The 13,845-nt window shown below is 54.4% G+C and overlaps 1 protein-coding gene across 1 annotated transcript in view; it reads left to right on the forward strand.

Annotated features, from left to right (window-relative positions):
* The window catches only part of Sept9 (septin 9), a 170,181-nt gene that overhangs the window by 10,900 nt on the left and 145,436 nt on the right, over positions 1 to 13,845 (forward strand). The window contains exon 2 of the mRNA XM_023713916.1: positions 7,710 to 7,766. Within this exon, the coding sequence (XP_023569684.1) occupies positions 7,710 to 7,766 (57 nt within the window). The remainder of the gene's footprint in view (positions 1 to 7,709; positions 7,767 to 13,845) is intronic.

Here is a 13,845-nt window from a genome sequence, read left to right on the forward strand (position 1 = left end):
TCTCTCTCTCTCTCTCTCTCTCTCTCTCTCTCTCTCTCCTTCCCAGTGGCAGCTTTGCCTTACAATGCTTTCCCTGCCCTGATGCTGCGCGTTCCCATAAGGCCCCAGGACAATGGAGCCGAATGACCCTGGATGGAAACCTCTGGAACTGCAACTCCAAGTAACTCTGTCTTCCTCTTAAGTCCGTTTTCTCAAGTATTTTGTTACAGTGACAACTGGCTGCTGCACCTCCTATGTGCCAGATACGGTAGTGGCAAGAACCACTGGGCATGGTGGTGAACCAGAAATTCCTTTCTCTCCCAGGGCTTCCATTCTAGGTGAAGCACAGAAGACCCATCCGTCCGTCCACCCGCCTGTCAAGAGAAATAACCAAGAGCACTGTGTACAGTGCAAAGAATTTGGATGCAGGGGTTTGATGGAAAGTGGCTGATGGAGTGGTGAGGGGCCGCAGAGAAGGTGACACAGGCAGGAAGGAGCCAGCCATACAAAGACCTTGAGTGGGGCAAGCTTGCAGGGTCCAGAGACAGCAGGAAGGCCAGTGGGGCTGGAGAGGGGTAGGGAGAAGGAGCGGGGTGCAGGTGCAGACGGGCTGGGACAAGATTTAAGTTGTTTCATCTGTAAGAGGAGAAGGCTGTGCACCTCTGAAAGTCACAAGTGCCCAGAAGCACGTCTGGAATATCATAAGCCTTAAATAGGGCATAGGGGGGTGCTTTGTTCTTACCACGTTTTAACTACTAGAAATACAGGGACTGTCCTTCCTGTATTTTACAAATTTGCATTTATCATTTGGGCTTTGCTTATCCTGTTAAGGCATTGCTGCACTTAAAGAGATGCTGAGGATGTCCAACTGATTTGTACTCACGAAGCTGGCAGAAGCCTGACAAACACAAGGTCCATGTCATGAGAAGTACAGCTGTCCTTTGGGCTGGGACATTTATTGTGGTCCACGGCCCATTTGTCCCTAGAGAAACATCTACTTGGGGAAGTGAGTCCACAGCAGGGTGGCCAGGCATGGGGTGTGTGTGGCCCTGAATGCTGAGATTCAAGGGTCCTTTAGGCCTCTGGAGTCGCTGTGAGGGTCCGGACACACCGCGATGGGGAGTGGGACAGTTTTCTCCTCGCTTTCAAAGCCCTGCCTTCCTACTCCCTCCCCTTGGGAGGACAGAGCTTCTCCCCTGGGGGTGTGACTGGGCCTTGAGGGCGTTAGTGGCCTGGAGGAAGCTAGTCACAGGAATGGGAAACTGACTGGCCTGACCCCTGGGTTTTCTCTCCTCTGACCTCTTGTTCCCTCTGGCCATGTCCGTTTCTGTATCTCACTTCCTGGCCCCTTCAGATGGGCTTCTCTGGAGTGAAACAGTCCAGCCGCAGCCTAGCTGGGCGGGCTTTGGGAGTTCCTCATTCCCCCACTGTCCTGGTGATTCCTGCCACGGGGGCTGCTGGATGTCCTCCTGGGGAAAGGTCAGCCTGGGGCCGGCTCCCCAGGGAGGCTTCTGACTCTGTGCCTCTTGCTGGCCAGTCGAGGCCTAAGAGCAGGGCTGACCTGTGTGGCTCTGTAAACTTGGAGCCCAGCGTTCTTCAGCGTCCTCCTTGTTCACTTCTACCATCGGCCATCTCTGGTGCCCCAGGGTTTGGCTAGCTGTCCGTTCAGGTGGCCGTCTCCCTGTTGCCTCTTCAGAGGATGAGTTAAATTTGAGTTTCAGGTAAGTGAGAATCCATTTTTAGTCCCACAAAACATTTGGGGCACACCGAAGCCTCAGATTTATTTGTTGATGAGCTGAAATACAAATTAGACTGAGTACCTGTGTTTTGGATGGCATCTCTATGGCACCCAGCTACCCACTGGTGAGCCTTGGAGGGAGGTGCTGTGTGGATCCTTGGTGGCCTCCTGGTGGTTCAAGTGCTGGCAGCCAGTGCAGGCAGAGCAAACCCTGAGGGTGCAAGTGGTGATCTCGCCATCCCAACTGCGAGCCAGATAACCACTGCGGGCTCTCTGCTGAGCAAGGGCCCTGGCCACATGGGACACCTCTTAATCCGTGGCTCCTTCAATAGTGTCTGGGGCACAGTAGGTGTTCGGTAAATATTTTCTTAATTTTTTAGTACCGGGAATCAAACCCAGGACCTTGCACTTGCCAGGCCGGCACTCGCGCTGCTGAGCTATCTCCCCGGCAACAAATATTTCCAAGTAGCCACACTCTGTACCATGTGCAAACTGAGGCCCAGGAAGACAAAAACCTCCCCAAGAGGCAGTGCCACCTCCAGGGGCTTTCTCCAGCTGGTAACTCTGTGGTGGATTCAGGCCAAGGGCACCGCACTGGAGCCAGTGTGTGTGGCATCGTATAGGTGGGCAGACTGTTCGCCTTTCACAGGAGGTGGTGGCTGGAAGCCTGTGCTCTCCAGCAAGTGAAGAGGGTGCAGAGCCCTGCCCCCCAGGCTGTCAACTCTGCTGAGAAGGCGTTTGAGCTTCTGCAGGACACAGTCAGAATGTGAAAGATTCCTGTCTTGTGATGAGTAACTTGGAGTCTGCTGTTGCTCTAGTTTGTGGCTCCAGGTATTGGCCTTAAGGGTGGGAAGGGGCATCTGTGCTGGGGGGTTGGGGCTCAGCTCAGCTCCAGTGCACACTTCTGCAGCAGCAAAGGGGGGGTACGGGTGTTATCACCTCATCTCAGGGTCCTTTGCCGGTGGCCCTGAGATAAGCCTGGAATCCGCTCTTCACACCCAGCCCACCTGCAGCCCTTGACTCTGATCCAGCCGCTTCTGTGAGCAAATACGGAGAAGGGAGTGGTGACCCTGTGTTGCAGAGCCCCTCTCCCAGGCCCAGAGGTGAAGGGGCATCCAGGCCAGAGGCAGGGTTGCACCGGCCAAGAGTCCCTGAGACCCACCTTCCTTTCCTGAGTGGGAGTTCTAACAACAAAAAAAAATTGGCCATTGATTGTTGTCTGTAGGAAGTCTTGTGTCAATATTGAAAATGGATGTTTGTGCACTGCAAGGTCCTGTGGGGCCTTTTGGTAGAGGAAGGCTGGCCAGGCCCAGGGCACTCAGCGTAGGAGCAGAGTATGGGAGTGGTGGCTACAGTATCACCTCCGGCCCAGAGTTAAGCATCTGAGCTGTGTGAGACCCCCGTGGGTGAGTTTCGAGCAGAGGTCCTGGATCACAGGGGCATCTGTGAGGACTGGAAGTGACACCCAAGGGAGACAGACACGGTCCTTGCTCTTCTCAGGATCCCCATGCTCCTAACGTGGAAGCTCCTTGGATAGGCATCTGGGCTCCCAGATGTCGAGCCTGTGCCCAGTGGGGGCTGCATGTACAAAAATGGGGAGGGTATTAGCACCTGGGTGTATCATGGGGTCCAGGGGGAGATGCACTCTGCCCGGGGCCTCGTCACTTCTGGAGAGCCTCGGCTGTTTGCGTCGGGCGTCCTCCTTTCAGCTTTCTATTTATTTATTTATTTATTTATTTAGTGTGTGTGTGGCCAGGGGCTGGCTGGCATGTGGTGCTGGGGGATTGAACCCTGGACCCTGGTCCCTGTGCTTTGCTTAGCTTGTTCCAAGTAGGTGCTTTAGACCACTGAGCCATCTCTCCAGCCCCTCCTTTCAGTTTTCTGAACTGCATTTTCCTTCTGTTTCTGGTGCTGGCCGCTGACGGGCCCCAGTTATTCTTCGTGCTGACTTCCGCCTCGCCTCACCGGAAGTGTGTTTTAATATTGTAGCCTCAACCTAGTAGGTTTACTGATGTTTGTCACCAGCCTTGGGCTCTTGAACATTCATGAACCTGCTTTTGTCCTGCGCCAGGCAGTGAATTGAGGAGAGCAAGTTCCCGGCAGCCCTGGGTGCGGCACCCAGTCCTGACTTCTTTTCCTGGGATCAGGAAAACTGCCACCTACCCTTAATGTGTCCTCTCCCGGAGGGCCGGGAGGCATCTGATTTCCTAAATTAGAAAGGAATCTAGTAAAAACTCCTGGGCTTTTTTTTGGGGGGCGGGGGTGGAGGGGTGGGGGTGGCAGCAGGGCTGGGCCTTTGCTTGAAGGGTCTTGCTCAGAGCCCATATTATATTAGAGAGCGTGGGCCCAGGACAGCCCCATTATAGGTGCGTGGGTCCAGGGTGGTGTGCATGGCTAATATTTTAATAACAGTGTAAGAGAATGTAATTGTTCTAATAACATTATTTTTGAGTGTTTATTTCCTGCCAGACACTATGCCAAGGGCTTCTAATACGTAGCCTCATTTATATCACATTTAAAAATAATTTTTTAAACCAATGTATGAAAGTTGCACTTTTTTGTGTGTGCGGTGCTGAGGATTGAATTGAGGGCCTCGAGTATGCCAGGCACTTCATGCTACGACCGTGCTGGCCCCATGGCATGATGGGATATATCCTGATACTTCTTTACATGTATCTGTTGAGAATCAGGGCAGGCCTACTACCCTCTAACATGTATCTGTCCTTTATGGGGAGCACACCCTAAAGCCTATCTCCTTGTTCTTTTCATTAAATCTCTATGAGCCCCAAGGAAACAGCAGGGTTTCATGAGGAATCTGGGATCCCGGAGTGAGCATCTCAGCCTAATGCTGGGAGCTCTGCCTTTGCACCCTGGCCTCTGATTGCCGCCTTTCTGGCCCCTGAGTCTCCGAGGACACCCATCATTTGCACCTAGCTGGCTTTAGACAGTAGAGTTCCATAAGGTTTCCTCTCCTGATTTTTTTCTTCCTGTTTATTTTGAGACAAGGCTTCATGGTAGTACAGACCAACTTTGAGATCACTACGTAGCCTCTATGTAAAACTCACTGTGTAGCGCTGGCCTCAAATATACAGTGATTCTCCTGCCTCAGCCTTCCAAGTTCTGGGATTATAGGCGTGTGCCACCACACCCTTCCAGACTGTTTTATTTTCCAATCGTATAAAAATAACTCAATTCTCTACTGGAATGTCTTGGATGCAGGCCTGGGGGCTGAGGCCCCAGGTCTCTCCCAGGGATGACAAGCGTGCCTATGGGGTGCCAGGGAATCTCAGCTCCTCTCCCTTTCTTGTTAATGGAGCACACTCTACATTTTCTCAGTGCCAGGAGCTGCCTGGCACCAGATGCCCATTTTGGGAAATCAGAGCAAATAAACAGTGTAAATAAAATATAAACTCCACCCCAGAAATCAGAAACACATGTTCTTCTTCTCCTATTTCTACTCCCCAGGGGAGGAGGGGGATTCAGAGGAATCAAATGCCCCCAAGAGTTTGACCTTCATAGATCTTCTGTTGCACTCTGCTTGGAAGCCAGAGGGCAGGGGTGGGGGCGGGGGTGGGGTGCCTAGCTGGTCCGGGAGGACAGGGTAGCCACTGTCCCTGGCATCCCCTGCAGTGCAAGGGCGTAGCGGGAAGTGACTCAGCCCACAGGAATGCTTGGTCCTGTCTTCTCACAGGCTGGCTATTCCTTACCGTGTGGTTTCCATACTGGGACACCCTAGACTGAGGGACCAGGCTGCCGGTCGCTGATGCCACTCAGCCCTGGACAGATGCACTGCCCAGCAATGCTGTGATGGCCCACATGTGGCATGTGGAACAGATGATAGAAATGGTCGTGTGACATTGCATATAGCATCTCTCCTGGTTGGTCATGAAGGTTCACTGCTGTTGGTGGTAGTGAGGTGACCTGAGACTGGAGATGGGGACACCCCCACTTGTACTTCTGCCCCTCAGCAGCCTGAGGAGCAGGGCCTGACTCTACCTAGCCACTCCAACCCAGGGCAGCCCACATGAACCACGCTCCAGGTTACCCTCTTTTGGTCTTAAGGGAACTGTCAATTCTGGAAGTCAGATGCCAGCCCTTCCCAACATGCCCAGTGGCCATGGGCAGCCTGTGTCCTGCAGGGTCAGCCCAGAATACCAGTTTCCTGGGCTGGTCTTCATGGCTCAGCAGTGAGCAGAAGTTAAATCAGTCAGTGGGCACCAGGGGGAGGGTGTCTCTCTGTGCTGGTCACAGGTATAGCTGGGGTGGATCTGGGGCCCTGCTGGAAGATCCAGCCACTGCTGACTCCAGTGGGGTGGGAATACCTGCTTCTTGGGGTGGATGAAGGAATGTAGAAGCACTAAACTCTTCAGCTTGTCCTTCTTGAAGCCCTCCCTAAAGCCTGGATACTCCCAGCTGCCACTCACAATGTTGCTTTATATCATGGGTGAGCTCAACTAAAATGGGAGTGCTTCATGGAATTACCCCAGTTCCATAAGAGGTAGAAGCTTAGAAGTGGCAGAGACTCTGCCTGTACCAGTTCTTTGAGGGGCAGATGGTGCCTACTTTACTATTGGTTGCCAATTCCTTTGCTAAATTCAGCATCGTGCAGATATAGAGCTTGTTCTAGGCCCTGGGGAACAGGGTAGGAAGGCAGATGTGTGGGATCCACCTCAACTCTGGAACCTCTTACCTGCTGTAAGCCTCTCTAACTGGCGAGTGCTGGCCAAGGCGTGTGTGCAGGAGGCGGCATTGCAGTGTAGCACCTACTGCCCCCTGGTCACGGTTTCCGAGTGGGCTTGTGGGAGGGATGGGTAGGTAGATGGGTGGGATGGTGAATAGGTGGATGGGTGGGCAGATGGATGGGTGGATGGACGGGGGTGGATGGTGGGTAGATAAGTAGGTAGATGGGTGAGTGGATGGTGATGGGTGGGTGGACAGATGGTGGGTTCATGGGTAGATGAGTGACTGGATAGATGGTGATGGAATAGGTGGATGTGTGGGAAGTGGGTAAGGCCTGTACGGCTGGGTGCTGGGTGGCTGGGTGTGTAGATGTGACAAGACTGCAGCACTCTGGGGAGGAGCTCGCCCTTTGACCTGCAGCAAGGGTGGGTGTCAGATGGCCGAGGCTGCAGAGGGGTATGTGGCTCTAGCCTAGACCCTTGTCTTGCTGATGGGGCAGGCACGTTCTTGCTGGGCTAGCCTGGAGTATCCTTGAGCTCTTGGAAGGATGGCTGCGCGATATTGCCGGGTTGGGACACTGCAGAGCACCGTGGCCCAGCAGTAGGAAGGCGGCTGCAGGTGCTCTTGGTCTGCTCCTTCTGGCAGCCTTTGGGGTTTGCTCAGCTTAGCACCTTGCAAATCTCCCCAAGTTGGGACTTGCCTGCCATAAGCCTCTCCAACCGGCGAGTGCCGGCCAAGGGGCGTGTGCAGGAGGCAGCGTGTGCAGCATAGCACGAGACTGCACCCGTGTGGTCTCTGTTCCTGTTCTGTTCTCTCCTGGGCAGGGAAAGAACAGCTGAACCCCACCTCCTCCAAAGCCAACCTGGCTCTCCCTAGACCTCGGAGGCGTGGGAGCTGGGAGAGGGCTGCACCATGTCACAGACCCCCGTGTGAGAAAATGGTCCAAAGAGGGCCAAGGAGGGCCTGGGCCTGGCTGAGCTCCTGCCCCTCTCTGTCAGCAGCCATCACACTGGTAAGGATGCCTGAGCAGGGCCCAGACCTTGGAGTCTCACTGTGGGCTCAGCACCTAATCACTGTGTGGCCTTAGACATCGGCTCCCTTATCTCTGGAGCCAGGCAGTGATGATTTGAGGGAGAATGGTGTGAAGGGCTTGGCCAGGTGCCAGGATCCAGGTGAGTGCATGTCATTGCTCCAAGGTGCAGGTCTGCTGCTGGGGAGTCACCTGGCTCAGGAGTCCTAGCAGGTGCAGAAGTGACACATATCTGTGTCCCATGGTGCCTTCGTGTGACTTTTGCCTTTTGTCTGCCTTTAGGAATGGCACGGACCTCTAGCGGCCGTCTCCGCAGGCTTGGCGACCCAGCAGGCCCAGGTGAGTGGCTTGCTTGGCCTTGGCCCCTTCAGACTTGAATCTGCTCTTGGCATTTCTGGATGGGCAGCGCCCCTTGCCAACAGTCCAGAGAGACACTGACTATGACAGTTGCACGTATAAGGGGCTTCTGCACCTGTGGACACAGCTCTGCCCAAGCAGCTTCTCTGGGATGGTGACATCCATGCTTATGCTTACGCATAACCACCCTTAGGCAGAGGCAAGAGACTGCAGGAGGTAGAGACGGTAGGGAGACCCTGAACTGAGATGCTAAGAGATGATTGTGCCATGAGAGAGTGGCTTTAACTGTGGTGCTGATTCTGTGTCCATAGTCTCCACAGCTGGCTCACTGTGGCCTAGCAGATAGAGGACGCCCAGCAGATAAGCAGATAGAGATCCAGGGCTACATTAGTGGCCCCTGCAGTGTCACACATTGTTGTTGCTTTTTTCCACCTGTTTGCATGTTTTCCTCACTAGCCAGTGTGTGGGTAGGGAGTGGCCAAGATCCTGCCTGGTTAGGCGCCAGGAACAGGGGCTACCTGGCTGGGAGGGTGCTCTGCCAACCTTCGGGTCCAGCCCAGGCAAGGCAGCCACATGTGTCTGTTGCCACAGGCCCAGGGCCCGTGGGGGTTGCTCCCAGCTTTGACTCTAGGGGCTGAGCTTATGTGTGGCCTCCCCGTGAGCGTTGCCAGCCCTGCAGATGTGATCCAGTGTGATCATCACAGGCTCCTCTCTTCTCAGAGCCCACCTTGTCACTTCCTGGCTCTCCCTTCCAGTGGCCAAACTGGGGGACAAGGGTGTGCATTTTGGTGGCCTCTGTTCAGCAACGTCATGGAGTCCCAGAGGTGATGGGATTCACCTCCCATGCTAATTGGCAGGCTCCTGTGCATGGTGTGCTGGGGACCAAGTGGGTGCAGACCCAGGCTGCCCGGGGGAGATGTGGACTCGGAGAGGTGGGGTTGTGCCCTTGTGGGCAGCTGCTCTACAGGAAAAGAGGGGTTGTGGGAGGACACGGGAAATCCACACAAATAAATGGTGAATCAGGGCTGCAGGCCTTGATCTTGCGCTCCTCCAACTGCACCCTGGTGAGCCCTTGTGGCAAGGGATAGGAGACGTGGAACCCCCACCAGCCCTGCCCTGTGGAACAGCTGGCAGAAACATTCCATCTGCCCTTTCTGGGAGGGGACACATGTGGCTGTTGCCTACTTAGAGTAAGCATTTGTGCACTTATTTTATTCACTCATTCATTTGCGTAGAGCTAATGTGTTTGTTTTCAGTTCCTTTCCATTCACTATCAGCTGGTGGCTAGTGCCTGTGAAGGTGGGCAGTCCTGGAACATGCTAGGTTCTGGGCCGGAAGTGTTCCTGTACCTACATCCAGGGTCAGCCAAACCTTGTAGCCAGTCCTCCAGGGCTTCAGGCTGCCTGGCTCTGGGCTTTGGGTGATGAGGGTGGCTCTGTGCAGGGCTTGGGGTGGGGTGAGGGTAACGTGACGGTGTGGGCACAGCCTGTGGTGTGGGCTGCTGGGTGATGTGCAGGCCGCAGTGTCCACAGGAGTGTGTGGGGCCCTTTTGGTGCAGGATGAGACTGGGTGTGGGAAGAGGAGGTTGACGCCCTGGCTGGAGGCCCCTGGAGCTGCTGTGTGATTCAGCTCTCGTGGTTAAGAGGCACTTTGCCCACTGCAGCCAAACTAGGTGATAACCACTGGGCAGCCCAGCCCATGCTGTGTGTCTGGGGCACTTTGCGTCATGTGCTTTGGCTTTGAGCTGATCTGCCTCTCCATCTCCACTTCTTGCTGGCCAGCCTCTGTGGAGTGGGCTGGTGGGGGCTCAGCACTCTGCAGGGGGGTCAGGTCTCAGGGGACCAGCACCCTGGGCTGCATGGACAAAACCTGCTTCTGCTGTTGCTTCCCTGGGCTCAGCCCGGCCAGTTCTGTGCCGTCAGCACTTGGCAGTGAGGCCTTAGTTGGCTTGGACGCCTAAGGCATAATTTGCCGAAGCCCAAAGCTGCAAGCCTGCGATCTGGGTTTTGCCCTGGGCTGCCTGCTGACACACGCAGTCCTCTCTCCCGGGCCGCAGGGCTCTGGCTGAGACACCCTTTCCTCTCTTCTTAGCTCTACAACTCTGCCTCTCTCTGCTGCCATCCAGACAGGGGTCTTTCCTGGGCCCCAGCCAGCCAGCGCCATTGAAGCCCCATTCACCTCTCTCCCTGCCATTCTTTGTCACACACTCTGGCTCGTCTGTCCAGAATTCTACCCAGTCGCCTCCCCAGGAAGGCCCAGTCTCCTCCCTAGGAATCAGTGGGGCCAAACCACCAAGGTGCTTCCTGGGTTTTACACTGTTGAAGCTGAGTTTGGGTCTCCCCACCCCCTTCCTTTTTTGGGGGTGGGGGCAGAACCGGTTTTGAACTCAGGCCCTTGTGCTTGCCAGGCAAGCGCTTATTCCACTGAGCCATCTCCCCAGGGTCTAGGCCAGGAATGGCCACTAGGGGCACAAGTCACACAACACTCACAGTCAACCCTTGGGTGAGGCCCCACTCTCTGTCTTACTTTTTCAACATATAAAATTATTAGACATATTTTTAAAAGTATAAAGAATAAAATAGTAAGCTGGGTGTGGTGGTATATACCTATCATCCCAGTACCTGGTGAAGTTGAGGTAGGAGGATCATAAGTTCGAGCCCAGCATGGGCAACTTAGAAACCCATCTCAAAATAAAAAAAATAAAACAAGGGTTGCGGGGGTAGCTCAGAGTACAGGTACTGGATTCAATTCCCAGTACAAAATAAAGAAAGAAAAGAAAAAGAAAGAAAGAAAATAAGTAAGACATCTCGGTACCCACTATCCTGCCTGCGCATGGGGCCTCACAGGTACAGCCAAAGCCTGGTGACCCTCTCCAGCACTCCCTGCTGCTCTGTGTTGGGCTCTGCTTCTTCAGGCATGGCTGTGCAATGCGTTGTGTGTCTGAACAGTCCGTGTCTCCTTTCGGGGCTCGTATAGTCAGCATCACATAAGTGCTGCCCTGGGCCAGCTCCACTCTTGCCTTGTTCACCCAGCCTGGTGGCCCTGAGATCCGGCCATGGAGGTTTGTGTAGCTCTGGTTCACTGGACTACAGCCGGTGGTCCCACAAGGCAGTGGCTTGTCTTCTTGGCCTGCTGGGGGCTTTGGTAGGGGTTTTCTCTGTCACAAACACTGCCAAAGGGCATTGCCTGTGTCTCCCTGTGTGTGTGTGTGTGTGTGTGTGTGTGTGTGTGTGTGTGTGTGTCTGGTTGTGTCCCCAGCTGGTTCAGCTAGGCTATGCCAAAGCCCCCTTTTGCTTAGGAGGGGCTTCCAGTTTGTTCTTCCTCTCCGTGACCCAAGTGGCCTCTCTGGGCAGCCGCTTCCCAGACCGCCAACTTAGCAGACTTTTGCCCCGGTTTCACATGCACACAGCATTTCCTGGTTATGTCTGAGTTTCCCTACCGTGGTCTGAGTCCCTGGAGCCTTTTCCTTCTGCACTGACATCCGGTGTGTCTCTGGGTCCTGCTCTTCCTCCTTCTCATACTTCTGGGATCTATGGCTTCATCCCCAGCCCCACCACCATTCCCTCTGCAGTGGGTTGAACAGTGTTGCCCCCAAGCTTTGTGTCCATCCAGCATCCCAAAAGCTCACCTGACCTGGAGATAGGATCCTTGCAGAGGTAATGGGTAAAAAACTTTGAGATGAGGTCCTGCTGGGCTGGGGAGGGTCCTGAATCTGGTGACCAGCATCCTCATAAGCAGATGAGAAGACCTAGAGAGGAGAAGCAATGTAGCAGCTGAGGTAGGGATGAGAGAGATGTGGCCATAAGCCAAGAGTCTCTTGTAGGAGCCTAGCTCGGCTTGCACTTTGGACTTCTGGCCTCTGGAATGGTGAGAGAGTCCCATCCTATAGCCTTAAGCCTCCAGTTTGTGCATTTGGTTACAGCAGCTGCACGACCCTTACACACCCGCCATGGGCTGTTGGGGTAGACGACCTCTCCCGTAGGAGAATCTTAGCCCTCACTGAGGTACATGGGTACCAGAGGCACCAAAGGCCTGTTCTCTCCTAGCCAAGCTCCTGGAGCGGGTGTCCCCAGCTCTCTCCAGACTCTCTTCCTTTGACTGAATCTCTTTAAGGTCACTTTGTTCCAGGCCTGTCTTGGGCACCACTCCAGCCTAAAACTGGTGGCACTTGGCTGTGACTGTTTAGCTGCTACCATGCCCAGTAGGCAGTAGGTGCCAGGAAGGCAGGGCCTGTTCCACGGCTCCCACTGTTGCCCAAGGCACTTGGCATGTTGCCTCGGTGCTGACTAGCTGCTCTGTGCATGTGTGTGTGTGGGCGGCTACCCTGTGTGGATCAAGTGAGTGTAAGCGCGCCTCCCGGAGGGAGCCGCAGGAGGAGAAAGCCACCAGAACCTTACTTCAGGGAACCCTGGACTTGTTCTTTCTTCTCCTACTTGTGGGTGCCCATTTTTCCTTCTTGAGAACCGAGGTTCTCATAAGTGTTGACCTTGACTTTGTCTGCCTGGCACCCCCAGCTCAATAGGTTGTCATGATTTTGTCACCTCTGGCTCCCCCACTGCACACATCAGCCTATGGATGGGCTGCCGTCATGCTGGCATGGCCAGGTCAGGTCTCTGCTGTCTGTCCTTGGCTACATGGGTACCCTCATCCCCTCACTGTCTCCCACTGCGAGTCTGCATCCATGAGCTGATAGTCGTGGGCCTTACCAAGTGCCTCTGGTCAGGCCCCCAGCCCATGGATCCTTCTACCTTGCGACCATATGTGCCTCAGACCTGGCCACAGTTCCTTCATGAGTGAACCCTTGGCCCACCGCTCATCATGGATAAACTCTGAGCCCAAGCCACAGGCTCCAGAGGCTTCCTGAGGCTCCTGATCCCCCTCCAGGGGGTCCCCTCCTGACCCCTCTCCATCCTTGCACTTCACCCTTCTTCCCCATCCAAGAGCTCTGCCTTGGGATTTCTGCTGAGTTATCACCCCTAGAGGTGTTCTCTCTCCTGTTCTTTCAGCCTTCTGGTCCCAGCTGGGCTTCAGGACAACTTGGGTCCCTCTTGTCACATCCCTTTAGCCACCTGGTCTTGGCTGTTTCTGTCTCCTGCGCGGTGGCCTGAAGCTGGTTGCCTGGCTGGTGCATTCTTGCAGCACTCCTCGGGCAGCCAGTAGGCACTGCCCACTTGAATTTGATAGGAGCAGGTTGGGGGAATCAGCCAAACAAGCTAGTTTAAAATAGAAATATCAGCCTTCTTTTCTTGTGGCTAAGAAGTAGCTCTTCTCTCTGTTTGCCATCAGAGGAAGAAAGTTATAGAGAATGCTGTCCACAAGGAGGAAAGGAAAGGAAGCAAAAGGGTCTGGGCAATCGGGGAGACACTGGGTGCTTATAACTATTTAAATTTAAGTTATTGACATATGTGCTCCTGGGTGGCACCATTCCATTGGACATGCTTGCTAGCCAAATGAGGCTGCTGGACTGGAGACAGTTCTTTGAAGAGGTGCTGTTCTGGGACGTCTACATGCTGGATTCTCAATTCATTATTATTCCAACAAACATGTACTGAGCACCCACTGAACAGGCAAAAGGTGGGCTCCTGGTGTGAAGTGGGACCCACCTATGGTTTGGGTCCAATCTGCAGAGGAATGGACGTCACCTGTGCTCCACACAGGCTCTCCTTGAGGCCCCTGTAGGAGTGAAGCACTGGCCCCAGCTCCAGTTGGGCTGTAGCCTGACATGGATGGCTGAACGTGAAGGCTGTTGCTGGTGGCATCCGGCCAGTTGGGGTTGCTTTGCTGTGTCTCCATCCCTTTCCATGCTGGCCTAGATGCATTGTCAAAGCAGTGGGGTAGCCCAGGGCATTTGCACCCATAAACCCTGCAGCAACATCAGGGGCAGAGAGGAGCTGGGTTATATTTATTTAGGAACAGCGGAATCTTGAGGTACAATAAAATGTGAAGGGAAGATTTTGGAGAGGAATGCGGCGGCCCCAGGCTGGGAAACAGCGTGCTTTGGAGGCTTCTGTAGCGGTGAGGGTCTCGGCCAGCTGCCCATTCTGCTGGCAGGTACAGAGGC

This window comes from Octodon degus, unplaced genomic scaffold (genome assembly GCF_000260255.1).
Source record: "Octodon degus isolate 3935 unplaced genomic scaffold, OctDeg1.0 scaffold00033, whole genome shotgun sequence".
Taxonomy (NCBI): Eukaryota; Metazoa; Chordata; class Mammalia; order Rodentia; family Octodontidae; genus Octodon; species Octodon degus.